This window comes from Ammospiza caudacuta, chromosome 19 (genome assembly GCF_027887145.1).
Source record: "Ammospiza caudacuta isolate bAmmCau1 chromosome 19, bAmmCau1.pri, whole genome shotgun sequence".
NCBI lineage: Eukaryota > Metazoa > Chordata > Aves > Passeriformes > Passerellidae > Ammospiza > Ammospiza caudacuta.
Window position 1 is genome coordinate 5,761,974 of NC_080611.1, and position 25,488 is coordinate 5,787,461.

Sequence of the window (25,488 nt, forward strand, 5' to 3'; positions counted from 1 at the left end):
TCGTGACTGGGATTTCTGCCTTGTGCCTGCAAGATAAACACCACCAAGCTGAGCCTTTGATTCAGCATCTGCAAAGCCCAGCTCATGTAACCAGCTTCTTTCACACAATGAAAATCAGATTATTTAGAGCACAAACAGCTTCCTCCAGCTCCCCTGAGTCAGGTGTGGCAGCACAAGCAACTGCACACTGGTTCCATTTCCTCCAAGCCTCACAGAGGTTTTATATTCACTGAGTATTTCCTTAGAGCTTTCAAACTGAAGTGAAAAGTTTTTCACTGTTGCTTTTCTCATAACATTTCAAATACTTTGATAAAAATCTTTCTGGCCTGTATTACACCCATTCCTTCCAACAAACTCTGCATCAAAAATATTCTTTTCAGTATTTGGAGTATCTGTTTTTATGCAAAAATAGAGTTCATCCAAGTTTTAATTTTTGATCTAATTAGACAAGTTTGTTTCTATTATTACAAATTCTGGAGAGTGGTATATACCTGTACCTAGATTAAACTATACAATATATACAATAAATGCAATAGCCTTCTTATTCCTACTGGAAACTTGCTGAAATGCAATATTAGTATTACTTGTATAATTAATAATCTATATTATTTTTATATTAATAATATTAATATTACTTGTATAGGAAACAGTACCATGAACAATGAGTAACAGAAATTTCTTGCTCATAGCAAAGGACTATGGCAGTTCAGGAAAAAGTGAAATTCTCATCAGGGCAGAAAATCCTTTCTGCTACCACAGCAATAAGGTAATTTTCTTTCTAGACAGTTAATTACTTTTTTAATGTATTAAAGGTAACTTAGAACTCATTTAGCTTTTTATTTAATTGCAATCAGCATTAGTGTCTCTGGAAAAAAACATAGAAGAATATCCTTTATGGCAGCAAGAAACAGTAACAGGAAGAACAGTAAGAGCACAAAATAGGGGATTTATCTTAAGTACCAACAATTCCATACACTAAAAGGCAACACAAATAAATTTTAAAAACAAAAGTGGCTTAAAGTGAGCTCTGCATGGAAGAAGTGGCCAAATATAGGATCAGTTTATGGCTCTACAGTGCTGCTTCACCCAAAGCTTCCACTACCTTCCAGTCCTGCCTAGATGGTCTCAGACAGGAGTAAAAATGACATTATTGGTCTTTATTTAGGCATCTGAATCTCTCTTCTGTAATAACTCCACCACTTCTCACAATTACAGAATTGTACCTAAATAACATTATCAGAATGAATGTCACAGACATGTTCTTTATTCTATTGCATTGAAAACATCTTCAGAGAACTATAAAGCCAGAACAACAGGAATATGATACCACTAAAGCAGTACAAATAACAATAACAAAAATAACTCTGAGGTTCTCCAGGTCACAGCACCCTGGAAATAAAAATCCAACGAGCACATTCAGTAAATTCAGAGTTATGCTCATGTTCAGAGGAACTGGGCAGGATTATTACACACATTACCAAATCCTGTTCAGAGCCACCTCTAATCACTGTCCTGTGAGGTACAGAAGTGTCCTGTGAGGTGAAAAAAGAGAATTTCAGTCCCATGTGTGACATGTGCAAAGCCCAGCGCTCTGTACCCAGTTACACATGTCAGGACTTGTTCCAAATTTCACCAGTGGTTCTGAAATGCAATATTCAGGTGGAGATGTTTCTTAGTTTCATCATTTTGGAGTTTTATGTTTCGCCTTGCACGTTGAAGTGGAAAAGGAAGCGGGAGAGAGGAAACAAAAGTTTAAATGAGTCGGCAATAATTAAAACCAAGGCGTTTTCTGCAGATGTGATGTTTTTGAGTTTTTAATCACTACAGCTTCCTTTACCACAAACAATCTTCCCTATTCAGGAGGCAGCCTATGTACTAAAGAGGAAATGAGGATGAAAAAATAATAGGTCTTCAATTTTATCCCAATCTTTTCCACCCTTGTTTTAAAAGAAGAGGAAATGAACAAAGGCAGGCAAAAGCAGAAACTCTCCACAAGGCAGTGGGCACTGGATGTACAAACACACCCAGGAGTTCTTCATATAATGTATCTTCTCTCAAAGAACTTTATTATTGAAACAGTTATTGAAAAAATATCAATTTTAGCATGAAAAACCCATGGCTTTTCTGTACAAAATAAATGCAACTTTCAAAGGTTACACAAAGTACAGATCTTGATTCTACACTCTGAGGAAGAATGTGCAGTGCTCTGTTTCATTTTAGAAATATGACAGAATGATGTAAACCTCCTTGAAAAGAATGTCATTAAGTACTTAGTGATGCTGTAATTAGAAAAATCATAACATCTAAACCTAGATAAAGTTCAGTGAAAATAAAGATTATCCAAATAACAACTAAAATAGGGAGGATTATCTCAAGGGCACAACACCTTTTTCCTCAATATGCCTCTTTATGAGAACACACAGATGGAAAAATCCTAAAATAAAAAGCTAATAAGAGTTATTTTTTGTTATAAATAAATTGTATTGAAGAACTCTTTTAAGAGTTACCTTATCCTGAATGTTTAAGAGCAGCTCTAGTTCATGAAGTCCACATCTTTTGTCTGAAGGAAAGGTAGATGTCCCCTCTGTTGTCTCCAAACCCTACTTCAATTATTTTTAGTGAAGTAATTTTATGCAGTAATTTCCTTTAAGAAAGATTATGTGATCACTATTTAATGCAATTAAAAAGGAAAAATAAACTAGAGAAATATTTTTATGTGGTTCAAATCTTCCCAAAAGTATATACTGCAGGAAGAAAGTAGTAAAATGTGTTTCCTCTCCCAATCATTTCCAAGAGAGGAAATTGTTCTTCAAAACATGACACCTGTGAGGTAATTTGCATTAGGTGTAAATATACAAAATACACCCTGGTGTATTTAAAACATGTTTTAGAAATTATAAAATATGTTGATATTGCTGAGTCCCCAAAGAAGCCTTTAGGTCAGATGAATATCCATTTCCACAGATGCTTCTATCTTGGAGCAATCCATTTTTAAGAACACCTGTTACACATTCTACTTGACCCTAGTTCAAGTCCAAAGTCCACAAAAGGATGTTACATATTCATTTTCAGCACATAAAATGAGAATAATCAAAAACCAAGGAAGTCTGGAATTTTCTTTAGTGAACTTATATTAAAAATAAGAAGTCATAGTGTAATCAGAACAGCCCAGCAGAGCATCACAACACAGGAAGATTTAAAATATGTTGTCACACGTGACTTCATGAAGTTTGAACACGACATTTTGGGGAAAACTTCGAGTAAATATCCAATTTCTTTTCTCTGTAGCTTCACAAAGTCTCATTGGATTGCAATAGTTATCACTTCAGCAGAATGTCTAAACACCAGGAGGAGGGAATCTTGATTTTCAAACATTTTATGCTTCAGACGTAGTTTTAAAAATGAAATATGTTTACATGAATGAAATACATTACAGTCAGTCTTTCATGAATATCAAACTCCAGTAATCACAATCATTTGATGGTGTTATTGGCATGTGGAGGCCATTTTAAACACAAATTTAATTACAAAGTTGTGTCAGTTGGGCTGTTTCCCATTTGGGGTATTTGATTAAATGTAGAACAGACCTAGGCTGACATCGTGACTTTGAAAACGTTCTGTGGTTTTTTCCAGAAATACCAAATTAAAAAAGATCTTTAAAGAAGCTGCCTAATAAAAAGCAAAGACACAGCTGAATTCCAGCAGATCTGGATGATACACATGGAAAGGCCTAATTACCAAAAATGTAAAAATAATACTCTCACATGGTCAAAGAAAGAATTGTCATATTCTCCAGTGGAAAAAAAGAAAATAAATTATATTTTTTCCTCTAGACATACTCCAATGTCACCACTTCTGACAAAACCTTCACACAACTGCTGCTTTAGTTTCTACTCTCCAAACCAAGACAGATTATTAAAAATAATAAATTATTTATATATTATATATAAGTAATAAACATTCATAAATAATAAATTAATAAACAATCAATTACTTTTATTTTTATTATATTTATATAAAAATAAAAGTAATTTACTGTTTATTGATTTCTTATTTATTAATTATATATACATATACATTTTATATACTTATAAATTCCTTTTAAAAGCCTCTAATGACAATTTCCTGAAGTGAAATCTGTAAATGTTTTTATAAGTATCTATATTGGGTAGCCTTAATTCAGAATTATATTTTCCATATGCTGGAGAAGAATGTACAAGACTTCGTAGTTTGATAATCGTTTGCAGTAAAAGGGAACTGAATATAAAAAAACATTTTGCTGACCAGAATAATTAAGACTAGTTCATGAAAATATTGCTCTGGACATAAAAAATCAACTCATGTTGGACAATCAACAGCTGCATGTAATCACCTCAGGAATATAATCTCATTTTCCTTCTGTCTATACCAGATCTACTCAGATCTACTCAGCCCCTTATTGGAGCCAATTCCTGCTAAAAGTTTCATGCAAACAAATTGGATTTGTCATCCAGGACATGGCAGCACTCAATGAATGTCTCTTCAATAACTGTTGGATGAATTAATTCTTATTTCAAAATTATCTCTACAGGCAGTGCTTGCTGGGACAGGCCCGGGCAGCTCCCACTGATCTGTCTCAAACCTGCAGAGTAAGGGAGGCACAAGGAGAGCTCTGCAAATTAACTAAGGAGAAAAAAAAGATTATTTAAATTAACAAGGAGGAAAAAAAGATTATTTAAGTTCTATGCAAAGAAGATTTTAATCTACTTCACATCCAAAATAAAGCATTTATCAAAGGAAAATCTGCTAAGCTGATGACACAACTGGAGGACAAAGAATTTAAGAGGAGATGGTAAAACTTGGGCTTCAGAATTAAAGACACAGAATGAGAGAAGACCACCAACAACCTTGCTGAACACAGGAAGGACGCAAATTAAACAGAGGTACAGAACTCAATTTAAATGGAGCACAGAGAGGTTACATTCAGCATTATGTAGTTCTGCTTTATGGCAGTTTAATAAAACCTCACAAATACTGTTTTTCACACAACAAAGTTACAGAATCAAGTGGATGTGATCATTTTAGCCAGAAGAAAAGAATGATATGACTCAAATTAGTGCTCTCTGTAAGCAGAACACTCTCCAAGGGAGGGAGGAAAAAACAGTCTTGCTACTTTCTAACACATGGCAGAAAGGTGTGCCAGGTCCCAACAAGCAGAACAGCACAGGGTACAGTGACATGAAAAAAAAATGTATTAAATTATGACTTTCAGAATTAAAAAAATATATGTTTCCAGACCAAAAGGAAAAAAAATCCTCTTAACTTCTAAATACAGTTAATTTGTGAAGTTCAGGGGTAGGGGGTAAACAGTCAATGCCTTTGGCCTAGAGCTGTGCCCTAAAGAAAGCAGCTCAGTTCTCATTCATCTGCTGCTTTCTCGAATTCCTTGGCCAATTGTGCAATATTTGTTTCAGCTCTCCCAGGGCAGGTGAACAGGTCTGTGAGCCACCAGCTCCCCGTGCCAGCCAGGAATTGTTCAATGCACTCAATCCCCTCAACTATCTTAGAGTCACATTAACCATCAAAGATATGCAGAATTCAGGCAGTTGGTGAACACAGGCAGATAATCAACAGATAAAAATGGCTTTAGGCACTGCTGCTCTTGATCTAAAGCCAAGCTACAGAATATGCCAAAAATCTGCTTTAGAGATGCAAAATAGTGAGAATTTCTCATTGAAGAAAGGCAAATGTATATTCATGTTCTCTCACATGCCCAGGTATCCTACCTGTTTGAGACAGAGGATTGTAATTTCACAACAAATAGAAAGGTGTTCGTTGTGACACTGCTACTGATTCACCTCCCAGTGAGCCAGAGAAAACAAAAGGAAATGTTCTTTATTTCTATTTCACACATTCTCACTCCAGCTGTTTTCTCACTGAGGAAGGGGACAGTGAGGAAAAGTTTAGTTATTTTATAAGCTCTTAAATTTTACTCAGTGTCTTCAAGATCATTCCCAGGTCCAGTGATTCTCCTTCAGCAAGCCCAGAGCAGAGGCTGCTGGAAGCATCCAGCAATGAGGCAACCAGGGAGCAGATCCAACTGACATCCCCTCTCACCTTGAAAAAAAATCTTTGAGGTAACACGAAATCAGAGGGTAACCCTGTTGAAATTAAATAATAGAATTAATGAGAGGCAGAGTGAAAGACTGCACAGTGTGTGCGATTTGGGAAATAATTTCCTGGGCTACTCCAAACTTAGAAAGTTGTTCTGTAGAACACCAGTACATACACCAGGTTGGAGCTCCAGGAGAGCACAGAATAAGATATGAAGGCATGATTTTTTCAGAATTAAGGGAAATAGAAGCTTGAATCCTCCTATTAATTAGCTGCCAACAAAGCATACATGTTTTGTGGTTGGTAAATAAGCAACACCTGGCTTATCATGGATAAATAAAACCTGTATGACGTCCCTGAGCTTCATAACTGCTAAAAGTAGGGATTTGCACTGAGCCTGACATGTCTTAAACAGAATTTAAGAATTTGTAGCATAAATACACAGAGTCTCAAAAACTTTTGTCTATTTACAGAATTCATGTCAGGGGGACTTGGAGATGATGTAAAATAGTCACCAGAGGACAAGGTGACAGCAGGTGTGCTTCAACAAAAAGCACAATGCATTAGTGATTTGTATTTTGAGATCCAAAATCCTCCACTCTGAACATTTCCAAGGTCAGAACAGTTCCACCCTCAAGCCTTATTTTTAAAAAGTGTCCCAGATAAGAGTAGCTTAAGAGAATAGAAATGAACTCACTCTTTAAAGCACAATTAAGGAGTCTCTGATCCAGGAAATGAGACACAAACACTGCTGCTGTTACCTCAGTGTTCCAGCACCTGAACCTGGGGCAAGCTTCTTGCTTTTTCAGAGATGGAGACACAGGTTTCTTTAAAGAATAATTTGTTGGGAAGATCCCAGAGGCATCTGATATCTTCTGCTGTTTAGTAACCAGGCTTCAAATCAGAGCAAGGCAATTTGCATTTAAGAGTAACACAAAAGAGGAAGAACCTCAGGGATTAATTAGAACCTGGGAGATTTCTCTTGATGGGCAAAGTTTGAGATTTTCCTACCTGTTGATCAAAAATAACAACAATAGCAGACTGAAGCCTACAATATCAGGCTGATCTTCAAATCTGATTCCCAGTAACAATCAGCAGGACTAGGATTAGGAATGAAATTTCTGAAAGTATATTGAGACTGCATAAAGTCAAAAATCCAGATCAGGAGAAGTTGCAAAACAGTGGAAAGTGCAAATTCTGCGAATTAGAATTTCAGGAACAAACCAAAAAAGCTCACTGCTTCACAGGCATTTCTCAACCTTCTGCTTTTTGTTTTAATTTTTTTTTCCCCTCCACCTACTCTGGTTTATCAGACTGATTGAAGCCAGGCCAGAACTTCAAACACAGAACAAAACTTCCTTCAAACATCCCCAAACATCTTCCAAGGCCAGAAAATTGAATGGCATGATTATCCTGAGGACAGCAGAGAGATCATTCTTTAAGAACAAAGTCCACCCTGCCACTGGTCAGTAGATTTGTGACCAGGCCAACTTTTGTCAAACTTGTTGAGGGGCACTGGGCCAAACTGATCTATTTGCTCACCAGAAACAGGTGGATGTGCTCCCCTTTCTCCTTCAGACCTTTGAATTAGAATTCTCTAAGATCCAACGTTAACCAGCAGGTCACACCTCACCCAGGCATCCCACACATTTTCTGTACCTGTAACATGGAAAATGTGCTGGCTCTGGTGGAAATAGAGTTAATTCTGACCATGCCAGCCCCTCCAGTGCTGTGTGCTGGTAACACACCAGTGCTCTTAGCCCTCCTCCCAAGGCTCTCTCCAACATTTTCCCTCTCCACAAGGCTGAGGGTGGGCAAGGCAGTCAGATCCAAACTGAACAAAGGACAGCTCCTTTTGCTTTTAATAAAAAATAAATTTTTTTTGACCCACAGGTTTTTTCCACCTTCTCTGTCTCCCACCACCCCATCCTTCTGAAGAGTGACAGAACCCAGCCAAGGCAGGGCCACCACAAACACCAGACTGAAACAGGACCATAAATTCACATGAATTGGGAACATGGCAGTAACAGGTTTGTGATGCTTAGAACAGATCATAAAGGCTCTTCAGTCTGCTCAGGCCCTCTTTATTACCGTTTGATTGTCATTTAATAGCTCATACTGAGGATTGTTGGGCACTAAAGGATAACAGAATATAAACAAAACAGTTGAAGTACTTCCTAAAAAGACTACAAACTGTTTAGTTGAATTTAGTCTAATTAAAAAAGTTTTAATTTACATCTATAGAAGCCATATAAGCAAGAAATATGATAGCTCTTAGCACTAATTTCCATAAAACCAGCATACTGGATCAACCTGCCTTTCTGGTTTTTTGGCATCTGACTCCAGAATTACATTAACTGATGGATATCAGAACAAAAACAACTTTGGATTCATCATTTTATTGTGTTTGTAATGTGAGTTAGGTTAACTGCTACTCAGGTACTGTTAAAGCTACAATTTAATAAATCCCATTGTAAGGATGATCAGATTTCAGAAGAGCCCTAAAACAGGTGGTGTGATGAGCAGGTACACACCCCACCACTAAGCAGCAGGTTGTTTGGCAGACATCTCTCAGCCAAAAAAAGTGTCTTTTGGAGTTCAAAAAGTTCAAAAGGTGTTTAGTTGACAGAGAGCAATAATCCTAAAACTGTGTGTTTTGTTCAGATACCTGCAGGAAACACCTTCATGACAGATCAAGTCAATCAGCCTCTCCTTTCCAGAAACCCCTGGCACATTGAAGTATCACAAGAGAAAATGTCAGAGATGTGGAAACAATAAGGCTGATTTTGCTGACAAAACAAACTCAGTTTTTAAGTTTATAAAGGAATACATTTGTCAGTAGTATTGACAAATTAGTTAACTGCCATAGTTATTTTTTTTAAATATATATATATTTATATATATATATATATACATACAATCTTTGGATAAGTAGAACATATGCACAAACTCCCTCTAAAGAACACTGACCCTAATCACAGAAAACCATATAAACACAAAATCATATAGATCAGAGAAAAACTCTCTCACAGAATACTCCTGACAGTTTATTTCACAGGAATAAAGAATGGAATTCTAATAATGTTTCATTTTACAGGCAGACAGAGAGAGAAACATCAGCTGAACTCTAGGCCAGTCGATCACTGGTAACAACCCCTACATTCCCTATGGTTTACAGTTCCTTAATTATTAAAAGCAGATAAACCATAGATGTAGCCAATCCTTTGCAGTTTTTCACATGACTTGGAAAGGCCACATAAAAAAGGCATTCTCCTTTAGATTACAGACATTAGCCAAACCTATATACTTATTTGCAAAAGAGTATCACTGTTGTAATGAGATCTGGTTTTCTGAAGAGAGAAAATAAAAGGAAGAAAAGAAGTTCAATCAAAGCTCCCATTCAGTGCAAGGATTAAAAATAAAGGAAAAGAATACACTGGTTATTGCTTTGCCTCCCCCAGCCCCACTGTGAAATTTTCATATCCTTTTAAAGATGTATCCGGAACTCTGTCAAAGAAAAACCCAGAAATACACACAAGAAAAAAGTACTCACACTGTTTGGGTGTTGAATGGCAACTTGGTGCTGCAGCCTAACCCGCTGTGGCATCATCACATCATCCTGGAATAAATAGCACACTGTTAGTGAACATAAAAAAGGGTCACAGAACACCACTGACACACATTAGAATATGTTGCTAAATGAACATCATTTTACTGGCTGGCAGTCAGAAATGCAAATGGAACAGATATGACGAGACTTCACACTTTTTGTGGATTGAACTGGATGCTGTTGGAGCTGGAAGTGATCAAAACTACTACGTGACAGTGGTGCTGTGATCTCACCACACATCCACAGCACCCTCACATTGCACATTTATTTCTCAAGAAACTCTCCAACTCTTTCCCAACTGCCCCAGCAGCACTGGCAGTGTGAGGACAAGGAACTACCCTCAGTTAAAGCAGCAATGTGAGGAAATGCTCTCTGCAATCTGACTTGTTCCACTGAAAATGAAAAGCCTTTGGTCTCTAGATCTAAAAATATGTCATATTTCATGGGCACAAAAAACTAGTACTGGTGAAATGAGAAAATTCTAAGGAAAAGGAAAAAGGGAAGTACCCACACTCACAGAATGCATTAGCATTGACACGGCTTTAAGACACACCATCTGGATTTAAATTTTGTGTTAGAACTTCTTCCACTGGCAGCACAAAGATCTGTTCTATGTTCTATTTACATACAAAAGGATAGGTTGTTTTGTGAAAAGTCAGTCACTTTGCTGTCCTACCTTTAATTGTTAAGGGATATTCTTTTCAAAATTATAATATTTCCTGTTCAAAATTAAATCCTTTCTAGACAGTGATTTCACAGTTTATAGAAACTTCAGCACAATTTTTCTTTCCTAAATTTTTTAGGCCCCTAAGGTTTCTACCTATATTCTTTTCCATGTTGGTGCCATATTTCCCCCCTTTTAAAGAATCAGCCTTTTTTAGATACTTGTTAAAGCTAACACAGCCTATTTCTTCTCAGAGTATTTCCAAATAAACTTAATCAGGCAAACATAATTCAAAGGAGCCCTGAATTCCTGTTCTACAGACACCCTTTTAACAGTTCCTCACACTGAAATAATTCTGATTTTCCTATTAAAGCACAAACCCTCAATATTGAATTTCCAACCACTTTCACATTAAAACTTCCCATCAAGCCAACAGCAACAAAAAAAATATTAGTACTTAAATACCTTCAGCTTGAAGAGTTGAATGACCTTGCTATAAAGGTGCCCCTATAGTTTTATCAAAACATGCATGATAAAAAAAGTTTCAGAAGTAGATCCAACTGTTTAATACAATTCAAGGTTAAAGATAAAACAAAATAATAATAAAACTGACTCTTATCACACATAAGTTTATAAAAGATGGGAGGACTACATTGTCAAAAGCATTTTGCATTTAGGATATGTTTAGTAATAAACATGACAGCTGTTCCTGATTTTCAAAGCCAATAGAGCAAAAAAACCCTTCAGATTTCCCATGACTTCAAAACTACAACAATATTATTTATCACCTCATCCACTTTATCCATAGAGCACCAGAATTCCAGTATCAAGAAAGTGTTCTCATAAAACCTTCACCCTATTTCCCACAAGAAAAATCATAATTCTATTTCTTTATGCCAAACACAGAGCTGATTTTTGTGAATTAAAACCTGGTTTTCATACAAGCAATAGCAGATATATTTTAACTGAACTGTGTTCACTCCTTTACAAGTTGCTAAGGAGCCTTAGATGTTTTCTTGGTAAATCCAAATGAAGGGGGACAAAAAGGGGGAAAAAAGGGAAAAAGGGGAAAAAAAGGGAAAAGGGAGGAAAAAGGAGGAAAAAGGGGGAAAAGGGGGGAAAAGGAGGGAAAAGGGAAAAAGGGGGAAAAAGTGAAAAGGGAGGAAAAAGGAGGAAAAAGGGGAAGAAGGGGGGAAAAAGGAGGGGGGGGAAGAGATAAAAAGGGGAAAAAAGGGGAAATATACCAAAAAGGCAGGAATTTCAATGCTTAGAACAATGTTACCCTCATTTTTTACAATATGAAACATTTGCTCTTGTGCTAAAAGATCTCACTGTTCATGATCTCACACAAGAGAGAACTCTCACATTCACAAAGATGAAAAATAATATACTTGATTGAAAAAGGTTAAATCAGCATGGAAAGCATTCAAACCAAATCAAAATAACCTATGCACCAAAGAGGTCGGTGTCATGTTTTCACAACCACCCAGTTTGACAGGAATGGCCCCATTCCCCTAAGAAAACACTGGGGCAGTTTGATGCTATTGGCAAAACTCACAGATCTGGGGCTTAGGCTATCAGAGAGCATCAGAATTCTGTAAACTCCAGCTAAAGAGGGGGCACTATAACCACAAAAACTTCTAAATGCCTCTTTTTATTAATACAGCTTTGTTCTCTAATGCTGGAAAACTCTATGAACTCTTACCCTGCATGACCTGTATTTCTTTTAATAATTCTGTCTCATTTTTTTATTGGCAGCTTTGCACACACACTGCACTGCTGGATGGTCCTGTGAGACCTTCTGAGTTCATGGAAGGAGAAAGAAAGATGGGGGGAAAAAAGAATAGTTTAGGACATAATCCCAAATACTATAATAATGATTATTATAATAATACCATATATAGTATATACTAATACTATATATAATACTAATGAATAATATAATAATACTATAACATGAGCACAAAATATAAATCACATCCCAGACAGAAAGGAGATTCAACCATCATTCAGCTTTTTTGGATTCAGGTTGGTATGAGAAAAGTAACTGCAAAATCCAACTCTGACAGGCTCTTCACTACGTGTGACTGGAAAGTTTTATTTATTTATTTATAATGTATTTATAGTGAAATGTAAATGCATTTATAGTGAAATAATCTTAGAGAACTCAGATGGATTTAAAATTGGTATTTTAAAACCAAAATAAATCCAAATAATTGGTATTTTAAAACCAAAATAAATCCAAAGTGATTGTACCACAAATTAGGAGCACCTTAAAAATTATGGAATTTTAGCAACTATAGTATTAAACGGTTAAGAGGGTAAAATATTTACCCAACAGTACACAATGAATCACAAATTTTCTATCAAAGCTGTTGCACTTATGATATTGAATTCAGCAAATGTGTTGCCAGACTTTGGTTTCTACAGGCAGAGTTTGGTCATCTCTTTTTTTTTTTTTCTGGTTTAACACTGAGAATAAAACCTCAGTAATCAGGCAAACACTTTCCAAATTATTTTTCACTCATTTCAGACAGAAAAAAAAGGGCCTATACAAAAAAGGGAAGTATATTTAGTTTGTTTCTGTTTCCTAGGTGAGGGTAGGGAAGATAACAACAGTAGCAGTGACTTACACTGAAAAATAATTTTAACAAAACAGAAGTTTACAATAAAATCCAATTTTCTCTGTTCACATGGAAGTATCTAATGGTTGTCCCCTAGCAGACATTCAGCTGACAGGATGAAGAGAAATTTCTTCCATGGAAAAAATGGAAAAAAGAAAAGAAATTTGAAATAAATGCTCAATAAATGCATGCATTCCCTAGTCATATACTTGGAATATAAAAGCTGGCCCCTTCAGCCAGGCTGTGTGGAGCATATTGGGCTCCACAGTGGTAACTTCATCATTCTCCCTTAAAAATTGGTGCTTCTGCACTTGAGAAAGTAAAACAAAATATACAATTCAATGCACAATACACATCTACTTTTTGCAACCAAGGGCAAGTTCACAGCAAACAAAACATTATAGGTCAGTACTAAGGTGCTTTCTTAAGCTCACATTACACACTCAGCATCTCCTGCTTTTCCACAAACTCCTTCAAATTTGGCTGCTCAAAATGAAAAAAAAAAGGATTGAGAGCTGATACACTCCACTCCCATAACAACAGCACCTTCTTCCCATCACAGTTATTAAATTCAAAATACAACAGCAGCAGCAGCGGGAGGAATGTTTCACTCACTGAGCAACAATATGGCATCTCCAAAATCTTTCAATTCATCAAATGGTCCATTCATTTATCCTGCACCTGCTCAGACTGGAGGGAAAATCTTTCTTTGCCATTGTTCAGTTCTACTCCTCGAAGCAGGAAAGTGAAATGCCTGGGACCTCCAAAAAGTGGCCTGTCAGCAGCTCTGCTGAAGGAAATACCCTGATGCCAGGCAATCCTCCAGGGGCTGCTCTTTGAACAGCCCCACACCATCAAACTCACTGGAACCAGGCACTCCAATGGCACCCACAAATCACCTGGGACTAATCATCTGTCAGTACTTGCAAGAAAAAAATCATAAGAAAAAATGCTACTTTTCTGTTTCTACTCCCAAATTAAACTGAGAAAGAAGGGGACAACAAAGAAAACATTTCAAATTTAAGAAGCTGACTACATTGAGCACCTTTCCTTTTTTTTGAGCATAGCAACAAACAGGTCTACATGGAAACATCTATGTGGTGCTCTTATGAGCCTGACAATCTTTTTAATGGAATCCTTTAATTAAGTATCACTATTAGTTGGTCAGGAAACTTTTGCTGTAGAAGCAGCTCCCACCTCAGTGCATTTATTCAACAAATACAGACACATGCCTTCCCATATCTTGCTTTTCTGTGGTCATTGGAGATCACCTTGATTTTTGCTCATAGATCACTGAAAAAAATGATGTGTTTGCAGGGAAGTGAAGCAGGTAACTCACAAGGTGCTCAGCAGCAAAGCCAGTAAACCCCGACAAGAGTAAAACCTTTCCCAGTGATTCCAAATGCCCTCTTTAACTGCTGAATAGATGAACACACATGTAGGGAGAGGTTATGGCAACCAAATTCTGAAGGTTTGCCTCTTCATTTAACATTTCATACCAGACAGAGACAATCTGGTTTTAATATATCTTTACAAAACAATGAGAGGGATGATGCCTTCAAGCACTTGTATTTTGACTTTTTATGGCTCATTAGTGATTAGGAAAGATGGACAACTCTTCTGGTAATGGATTTCACCACTACATCCACACCTGCTAATTGTGTAACAGCTTATTTCAGTTTTTAAATCAGAGGAGAAGTTCCCAAGCAACAGTATGTTAAACAACAATAGAAAGAAAATCTGATCACATCTTAGTTTCCTAAGAAATACAGACTAATTTGAAATAGAGGAGGAATATTTCAGAAATTTATTAATGCCTGTAATGTACAATGGCAAGTAAAAGGAAATCCATGCTTCCAAACCCAGGAAGTTACAGAGGCTGGAAAAACAATCTGTTTATAACTGAGTGTGCCTGACACACCTGGCTGGAGAAGGTCCCACCATCTTCCTCCAAGGCCTTTAGCAACACCCCTCAACGAGGTGGGTTTGAACTTGAACCTCAAGGAACACATGCAATTTGAAATTAAGCAATTATGCACACAGCAATAAAGAATTACCATTCCCAACTTAAATCATGCAAACCAATCTCCCAAACCAAAAGGAACAGGTCAGCAGCTGCCAATTCCATCACAGGAATGACAAACCTGCTGTGGTTCACCCTCATTTTTGGTGAATAAAACTTACCTGTGTCCCCATGGCATTTTGGACAATTAGCAAGCAGTGACACTGTGGGAACATGGTTTAAAGTCATATCTTTGAACTGCCTGAGAATCTCTGAAATTGTGATACATTGCCAACAGAGCCTTTCAAAAGATTAAAACAAGCACGTTAAGTTCTCAAGTGATTATGACTGGTTTTGAAACACTGCAGGTCAAAAAAGGACACATTTTTATGTTTCTTCTTTAACAGTCAGAAACTCTCCAACAACACTGAATAAACCTGAAATAAAACCTGGAAACTCCACAGAATAAACCTGAAATAAACAGAAACAACCTGAAATAAAACCTGGAACTCCACAGATTATTACGATTAAATGAAAGCACGATCCTTTTTTAAAGAAATCCAGTTTCAGACAAGTAGAGGCATGTTTATGTGCACGTCAATGAAAACAGCAGTTCAAAGCAGAATTTTTAGTGTAAGAGTTCTGCTGTGCTGCAAGGGGGTAAATGCTCCTAAAAAAGATGGCACCACCCCAGAGAAGTGATAAACTACAGCTACAGTACAATGAAACTGGCAGATAAAGTCATATGTGCAGACAATTTGAAGAAGAAAAGCTAACAGTGAAATATATTTGCAAAATTAGCCCTCATTTTCCCATATTATGAAGAAATTGTTAAGTAGCTTCAATTTTTCTACTTGTTTTCCCAGACGGGAAAAAATGCCTCAGCAGCTTGGAGGTGAAATCTGTAACAACAACCACAGTAAAAAACTCCACAATAGCTGTTAGTCCAACAGCTGCCACTTCACACTAGAAAAGGCTGATCAAATTCTGACAGTTCTGAGACCTGTAACCTTATTTTTCCACATTTCTTCCCAGTTTGTTGTCCTCAGAAATCTGTGTTGAGAGACATAACACGAGCAGCTTGGCTCCAGCTGGAATGGCAAGCAAAAACAGCCTTGCTGGAGCCAGCACTTCCAAAGATGCTCTCAAATATGCTCATCCACTCATTTCACTTCACAGAGAAAACAAAGCATGCACCAAAAAGCCAGGGATGCATTTCTCCACCCATTTGTGATGTGCACAAACAGCTCCATTCCTCTCCACATCCACCTGCAGCAAAGCTGAAATTGTGGCTGCACTTCTGAAGGTCAATTCCTTGGCATGGCTGCAGCACATTCCAGCAGGCTGATATCAACATTCCTTCCTAGAGAGCTGGATGCTGGACAAGTGACTGAAATGAAGAAGGTAGGTGGTGTGTGGAAGGAGAGTTGTTAAACAGCTGGCAACATCTGTGCCCCAGCTACTAGCACACAACATTTACTAACTACAGCCAAAACACTGAGCAATTTTTGGACTTGTAGCAGTTTCCACATCCATTTTATTGGCTCTGATCTGTTTTCAGCAAAACATGGTAGTCACAAGGGGAGACAGTAGAAAATACATTTAAGTAATGCCAGGTATTTAATATTTCTTTTGTAACAAGATTGGGCTTCTGGTAGTCCAGAATGCCTCTGATTTGAAGAAGCAATAGAAATGCATAGAACAGAAAATCTTTGTAACTTCTCCTAAGCTTATCCACACTGTAAACCATAAAATCCTCAACTCACTTCAAGTAATGCTTGGTAATATTAAATATAAACTTCTGCTAATGACAATATTGTAGAAATAGAGTATCATTACCAGTTATATTCCTTAATAACTGCAATTTGACTCCCTGATGTTTTTTTTCCTGCAACAGTCAGCCAACAGATACACAGCAGCAGGAAGATTTTAATATATGGCAAATAACAAATTGAGAATTCTGAAGAATCACTATGAAAATATGAATTAACTTCATTTAGAGAATGTGATTTTCTAGTTTACTGCTAGTGATTTTCAAACAACTACATCTCCCTGGATGGAAAAGAAAGACTAACCCATAATTTATTTCAGTACATCATGCTATACGTATCTGATACAGAAGATAGGAAGCTTCTTGGGACAAGAGTACATTAATTTCTCATTCATGTACTGGTGGACTCAGATGACTTCAGCCAGGTCAAGCACACACATTCCTCATCCCACAGACTCCCTAGAATGCCCTGTGCAATGTAATGCAAGCCTAGAATACTCAAGCTTTGCAAATCATAAGCAAGTTTCCTTGGGTTTGGTTATTTTTAATTTTAGATATGTAAACAGCCTCACTGTCTAACAACATATCACAAAAATCACAACATTTTAACATATGAACAAAAAAAAATTTCTTCCATCAAGTTGATAAGGCAGGTGTGGTTTGCAAACGGAAGGATTTCCCTAATTAAAACCTGAGAATGGCTGTAGAGCTCACAAACCTGCTCTCACACCACTTTTTACAAGCACAGACAATCATAATATTCAGTTGAATTGTAGCTGAAAACCAACCCTGTCAGCAGCCAGTTCATCTTACCCTAACCCATAGCTCAGTTCCAATGAACTGAGGGTTCAGAGGGAAAAAAAAAATCAATCTTCAGGTGAAATTACAGGAGATCAGTGAGCCTTGAAGGTCCTGCTCTTCTTGCCTGCTCCCAGCACACGGCCCCACTCCTGTGCTCAGCTGGGCACCTTTGTGAAACCATTCCTGCATATTCAGCTGCATAAGTGAGATCCTTATCTGCGGGTTACTGAGCTCAATTGCTTCACAGAAGATATCCAACAAAGCACAGGAAAAAAAAAATTCAGCTTGGAAGGTGAGACTTCTCCTATTTTACATCAAAAAGCCAGTAGATTAGCTCTTAGTTTCTCATCAATACAATTTTCTGAAGAATGTGGGAAAGAGAAATCCTCAAAACACCTAAATACCAACCTTGCCCGGCCCTGTTCACAACAGCTTGTGAAATCTGATATAATCAAAGAATGATGTAAGGCTTTCTACAGGTTGGAATACAACTTTACAGCCATAAATAGTAACCAGCACGTTAAACAAACTCCTTTAAGCAGGTTGTCTTGTAGCAAATCAGCAACTCCATTAAAAAGGAAAGGATTTTATTGACAAAACCAAGTTAGACAAAATGCATTAACTTACTGAATCCAGAAAGCAGAGATAGGTTCCTGAGCTCTGAATTACTGCTTGATTTTTAGCAAATCCAACTGAAAGAGAGAAAGCACAGATAAAAAGATGGAGGAATTTTTACTGTTGCATCTTTTAAAATCATAATAAAATGGAACAAATGAAAAGAAAATACACAAATCAGTATCACATAAGGTACCAGATTTTTCCATATTTAAAGCAAGGTAATTTGTGAATATTTATGTCAGTCACCTTCTCTGAGTGAGTACCAGAATTCTACAATCAAGTAGAATAAGAGTACTTTTGCCAGCCCTCCCCAAAGATATAATATGTAATTGTGTATCTTGAAGGGGGCAGGTTTTATATCCAGAACCTCAGCCTGGAGAATCACAGAAAGCTTTGGGCTGGAAGGAACCTTTAAAGGTCACCCAGGCCCACCCCTTGCAAAGAGCAGATGCTGAAAACCCTCCATCTTCATTCATCTTTGAAGCCCTAAAAAATACCAGCAAATCATAAAAGAGGCAGGGAAGGACCAGAAACTGCTGTTCTTCCCATCAGGGTTCTCAGAAGGACTAAAAACGTTCTGTTCCTTGGTGCTTGTTAAGTATAAAGTTTGCAAATACAAAACCTTCACATGCCATTCATGTAAAGGGGATGCAGGAGGAGCCAAAGAAGGCTAATTTATTAGAATCGTACACAGAGCACAAAGGTGATTTATTTATAGCATAACATGTGTATCACCAATGGAGACCACACTGAAATGTCACTTCAGACAAATGACAACATTGGCACCCAGGTTGTCTCAGTTTCTGACTTCCTGACACTTGGTGAATCTTTTTACCAACCCATTCATTTCAGGAAGAAATGAATGAACCAAAGAAGAAAATTGTTTTAATTTCAGCTTAATTTCTGAAGTAGATGACTGCTCTGGAGGATCAAACAAATGGCAGAAGCAGAAAAATAGGAAAGAGCAGGAATCCACAGCTGAAGGTAAGGATGGGACTGCAGCAACCACTGGGATACACCCACAAGGTGGGAATGCTTGCCTGGGATTATTTTTGCAGGTGGACAAGGTGAACCTAAGAACTTTCTGATCTCTGAATTCTTGCCCTGGGCAGCATTCTAAGAAAAGCCCACCCTACATCCAGTGTTAGTCTGAAAAATGCTGCATGGATTCCACTTGGTCACATATGAAACACTTCAGCTTCCCTCTGGAGTATTTATGGAATCAAGTCAGGGAATCCAGCAAGATCACCCTGACCTGCAAAATGAACATTATTGTGAAGACAAGCAATACTGTAGGGTTTTTACTCTTTAGAGGGAAAACTGAAAATGTAAAGCCAAGAAAATCTCACCATGAAGTGGAACAGAATAATTTTAAATATTATTATCCATAAAGTTTCTGTCTTAGCATTTGAAAAAAAGCAGAATTCTGTAATTCTCTTATCCTTTTATGTGTTACAAATTTAAGTTATTTAACTGGGCTCAAAGGTTCCCTTAGTTGTAATGCACGTGCTCCTTGGCTATTTTGCTGAGCTGTCCAAGTACAGAAAAAGACTTATGACTGCATTTCTTACTGCCTCAAGGAACATTATGTCAACTACCACCAGAGCAGGACTAATAAAGGCCCCTTCTTATAACTGTGTTATTTTTTCTCATGTACTTTAATCCTCACCTCAACTTCTCCTCATTGTGTGTTTTTTTGGATTTATTATTTTACAGGATGTTTACATTCTGGAATCCCACCTGCACAGTGACTCTCAGTCTCCTTCCCACTGGCAGTGAAAAAGCAGCTGGCAGAGGCAGGAGCTGCCACAGCAGCAGAGCTGGGTCCTGGCACCACAACTGATGCAAGTCAGCAGGCCTGGGCATGCCAAAGCAGCAACCCCCAGCCCTTCACTTACCCCCAGTAAAGCAGGAGATAAAAGAACAGCACAAAAATGATGACAGAATTAAATTTGCCCAATTTGAAACACATCAGTGCTATCAGAAGCCACAGCAGCTGTAAAGTGGCCTGGACTTACATTTCAGTGCTGTCATTAACACGCCCAAATATTTCAACAACTTTCAATGGAAAATAATTCATTAAGGAAGCAAAACTGTAAGAAAAGAGAGAAGGAGGCTTGATGGCAATTATATAACTCTATGAACTTCCTGGAGTATTTCAGATCTCATTTTCAAGTAAATAAAATCAAGAAATATCTAGTATTTGTTATGAGAATGAGTTGGAAAATATTTCTTGCTATGTTTAAGACAGAAACATCCAGAGGTTTTTCATATACCAGACATCTTTTAGAGGAAAGAGAGAGAAGAAAATACACACATTTTTTAAATTATTGAGAAGATAAATATAACTCCCCATAGAAGAAACTAGGTATTAAAAATTCTTTCACCACAACAAATTCTGTGTTTGGCATGAGTAAAAAAAATTCTTTAATATTACTCTACTGAACAAAATGAAATGTTTGTGCCAGGTCTCTGAGTTTTGTAAGGCCTGCTTACTTGGTGAAAAGAGCCTGTTACCATGGTTACGGCCGTAAAAACTTAAGCTTCAGTGAGATATTAACATTCCTTACTCTTGGAAAGAAAAAGGTTTCCTTTTTTTAGGCAAGTGACCCTTTCTTTTTTCCAAGGTTCCCCCCCTTTCTTTTACATGTTAGAAAAGAATCAGAAATAAATCCTAATCTTGTGTAAATAGTTGAAGATGTGAAGCCTGACTAGTACATTGTTTCTGTACCAAAGCATCTTCTTTTAAAGGCAAGGCTCCTTCCAGTTGTACCTAGTCCTTAACAAAATGAAAGTAAATCACCAAAAGCAAACAAATGCTATGGATTTCAAGTAACCTGCTTCTAAAATTTAACAACCATGGAGTAAAGATGTCCTTGTTTGAATTGTGACCTGAGAGTGTCTCCTGGCTTTGTTTTTTAGCAGAACTATGCATTCCACACTATTTTTAAAATTATATATTTAAATAGTGCACAGCCCCTCTCACCCCCAATTTATTGGAGATCTGTTCAGTCTCCAGCTACCCCAACACTGACAAATGCATGCTAAACCAAAAAATAATTTAATAATCTGACATATCCCTAATGGCACAGTGGAATTCACAACTGGAACTCAGTTTTAGGTTCAGTTTCCTGAAGTGCAGAGGTGAACAGACATCAGAATTCTAAAATTAAAAAAAAAAAAACCATCCTGCTTGTGTGTTCTGGCAAACTAAAATTTAGTTTATACACAATTGATACAACACTCGAGTAGGAACAAGATTTTAGACATAGCAAATGTTTATAAAAATGGAAAATATGTTACACAACATGATCGGATTAGTAGAAACATTACTAGCTATCTTAAGTAACAGAATTAACAACTTCTGGGATTATTCTTTGATTTAGGAAATTGCAACCTACTTCATTTCTTGATCAGTAAAAGAAGTCAGTTTTGAAAAGAGACTGATCACCCAATAGCAGAGGGAGGACAAAAAAGAAGAAAAAATTTACAGGATTATGAGTAATTCTTGACATTGCTCAACTCCAGCTGTATCGATTGCCCAAAAGAAAAAAATTCCCTCTAAAAACCTTGTCTGCCTTTTGTCATTACCAGCCCAATAGTTCTAATATTACAAGCTGCACTGTCAAAACAACACCAGTTCATGCTAAAGGTATTAAAATACTAAAAATATTTATAGTAAGGGTTATGCTGTGTTACTTCAGTATTGCTATGTCTGACAACTATTTAAAAACAGATGTAAAGCTACAGTCAGGAGAAATGACAGTAAATAAAGCCAGGGGCCTCTACCAGGTTGCAGATGAATTCAGTGCACAAACTCCCAATTTATTTGCATGTTTCAACAGGGGATGAAAAGCAAACTTTCTGGAACAGAAGTGGGCTTTTGCATAAGAAGATCATCTTGAGGAGACTCTAAAGAGCCTGAGTTTCTTTCCACTTCAAACAGGACGTGCAGTGAAAAAACAGTAACTGTCCAAATTCTGTGTTACAGTGTTCCCAAAGTGTGACTTTTAAGAGATAACTTCAAAGACACAAACTTGGAACCAACAATTCCTACCTGTCTACTCATTAAAACAAAGTCCAGAATGACAGAACCATTGGTTACACAGCTCCAGTACAAACTGTGAGCACACTGTTCTTCCTTTGTGATCTTCCAACGTTACTGTCACTCAACAACAGCTTCTCCAAAAACCGACTTTTCTTTCTGTTTTACATTTTAGGAAGGTTTTGTGCTAAAACCCCCCAAACATAAACCAGCCAAAGCAAGCAAAAGAAAATCTGTTCAAAGAGAGATTTATTTGTAATCTTCTGCAGTGGGAGATAATTCATATTAGCATGCAAATGAATAGGGGATCACATCACACACCTGTCTGACAGCTCACTAAACATATTGGTTTAGCTCTTTGAGTGAATACTTGGGACTTTAGTGAGAGTTTTTAGCTCACATCAAAACTTATAAAACCTCTGTTTTTATTTGATCATTGAAGCAACATCAAAAAGGTATTTATTTTCTATTTCAGGCTTGAAAGATATGCATTTACTTTTAAAATCCTTATGCAAGGAATTTTTGATATATTTTTTCTTAAAACCCATCTCCTGAAGATAAATCAGATATCAGAAAGCCACAGTAAAATTGTAAGCATTAACAACATTGTGTATACTACAATTAAACAAAATTCTTTTGCTTTTGCAGAGTAGAGCACACAAGTGCTTAGCCAAGTTCTTCTTTTCTTGAACATATAAACAAATTCTACAGAGCCCAAAGCAACAGGGCCAAATTCAAATTGGAATGAGTTTTCAAACAGAGCTCTAGAAAACAATGTGGGTTTTTTCCATTGCAGTGGAAATGACTACAAAGATACATTTCAAACTCAAAATCAGAAAGTGCCTGCAATAAGAACCAAACTCACAAAATTAAACTACATACCACCTCGAGGCTGAGAGGAATTGTTGGTTCCAATGATTACTGAAACACCAACTTCTTCCAACTTGATCTTCCACTTTTCAATTATTTCAGCTGAACCATCCTAGAAAAAATAATTACATAGATGCAGCTATTTTAATTTGTGTGTTGAAGTCAACCAAAAATTCTTAGAGATAGTATTTTAAAGGAAGTCTGAAACACACCTTACTGGCATCATTAAAAATTGACAGCTCCATGGTTCCTTTAAAATCTTGTTCCCAAACTGACTTCAGGCATTCATCTAACCAGCATTCACTGTTGTGAACAGGCAAAATGATAGACTACAAGAAAACAAACAGAGATCCACATGCATGTCAGGAAGCATATTTTTGTTTACTTATAGTATATTTAGTAAAAAGGAGAAGTAGCAGATCCTTCTGAAACTAACTTTCACCAAAAAATGCACCTTAAAAATATAAAAGTAGGTGAGGAACATTTACTTTCTTACAAATGTATGATTTGCTTTCTTCTCTATCAAACTTCTTTTTCAATTAAGTTCCACAAGATGGTTTTTGGTGGAAGTCCACGGAAACAAGAGAGACCACTGAAGCAAACCCACAAATGAAACATCTGTAACACCACCCTAACCTATTTCTAGTATTCCTGCATTTCTTGAGACACTCCTCACTTCTGTCCTCCATTAATAAATCTTACTCATCAATTTCTCTTCAAGCCTAATTGGAGATGCTCATTATGCAGCTGGACCCTCAGGGTGCAGCCAAGATTTTAACATTTATTCCACTTCCAACTGCTCTAAAGCACATTGGAAGTTGATCCGTGATGTAGCTCCACACTCTGCCATCCCAGCTTTCCTCCTGCAGCCCCTTGCTCCAGAGGGGCACACACAGCAGGAAAACACACCTGAAAGATTTGAAAATTGGTTAGAAACCAGAGAGGAGGGCTTTATCTGTTCAAGTCTGGTTACTCATCACTGATCTAGTTACCTCTAAAAAGCCAACAACTCCCAAAATTCTTTCAGTGTCTCAAAAGAGAACACGCTTCCTTCACAACATGCCTGAGAAATCAGCCTGGTGGTACCCTGGCTGTGTTTGAAAAGGGAGAGCCAAGTCTGAACCTGCTAAAATTACTTTTAGATGGGGAACTTAAGGACCTGAGTAACTCCTAAATAGTCTCATGGGACATTTCAAGAAGTCCCTAGAAACACAAACTCCTCATTATTTGGGGTAACCACAAATTGGAAGAAAGGAGGATTTGTTCCTATTGTGAGCAGGAGAGAATCCTAAGAAACAAAACATTGGGATACTGAGATGGAATTATTCACAATTTAGTGCCATGTGAACACATGTATAAGGTGCAAATACAGGTGCACCCATCAGAAAGCAGATTTTTGGGCACTGAAGGATGTGCACACAGGTACAACCCTGTCCTGTGTAGGGTACATGATTAACAACATTTCACAGCCAAATAAAATAGCAAACATCTAAACGAATGAACCTACTGATTTTTGGCAGGATGATGGAACAGTTCTGAAAAGAAGTAGGACAAAAGCTCTCTAAATCTTTAAGCAAAGTAGGCTTTGATTTGTGTTTTAGAGAGATAAATAAAACAGGAAGAAACAAAAAAAAAAAAAGTGAAACTGACTATCCAATAATTTCAACATACAGATAAAAAAGATTATTTCAGAACTGTCTCAAATTAGTACTTATTTTAGACACTAAAATAAAAGCAAAAATCTGAGATTCTGAAATACTATATTCAATTTACTCAAGATTTTAATATTCTTTATGTGGACATGGCAATTAAAATATGAACCTACACATTCAAACCAATCAATGTAACATATTCATTCAGAAAAAAAAGTGTTCCACAATTCTTCCAATGACAATAAAAACTTGTGCAGTTTTGCACATCCAGAACAATCAGTTATTTTTCAATTTGTTTTCTGATTCACTCAGTAAAAATTTGACTAAGCCATCACCAACTGGCTTGCCATTGGTTTGAAAACTGGAACTTCTTTGCTTTTTTTCCGTGGTGTACTCCTGTTTTAAGTCAGGGCAGCAGTGCAAAATACCAAGATGATGTTTGACCTCCCTGTTTAGTTTGAACTGAAAGCAGAAAAAAGTACTTTGAGGGCAGCACATATAAAACAACTCATAAATACCTGATGGCACTGAGGTGCTCTGAATTGAACTGCTTATAATGTATTTACATGCTCCTAAAGACATTCCTGTGAGCAAATTCTACTTCCACAGAACCATGCAGAACTGGACACCTGCCAAACTAAGGCCCAGAGCTCAAGTGCTGATGATACTTCTGTGAAAAACCTGAAAAATTAACAAATCCACACAAATAACTGTACTCAGCAATAGGATTAACACCTC

At 37.0% G+C, this 25,488-nt stretch overlaps 1 protein-coding gene across 1 annotated transcript in view; it reads right to left on the reverse strand.

Annotated features, from left to right (window-relative positions):
- The window catches only part of B3GNTL1 (UDP-GlcNAc:betaGal beta-1,3-N-acetylglucosaminyltransferase like 1), a 106,847-nt gene that overhangs the window by 79,897 nt on the left and 1,462 nt on the right, over positions 1-25,488 (reverse strand). The window contains exons 2-5 of the mRNA XM_058817552.1: positions 23,311-23,427; positions 23,111-23,210; positions 18,193-18,257; positions 9,647-9,712 (exon numbers count right to left, since the gene is read on the reverse strand). Coding sequence (XP_058673535.1) covers positions 9,647-9,712; positions 18,193-18,257; positions 23,111-23,210; positions 23,311-23,427 — 348 coding nt within the window. The remainder of the gene's footprint in view (positions 1-9,646; positions 9,713-18,192; positions 18,258-23,110; positions 23,211-23,310; positions 23,428-25,488) is intronic.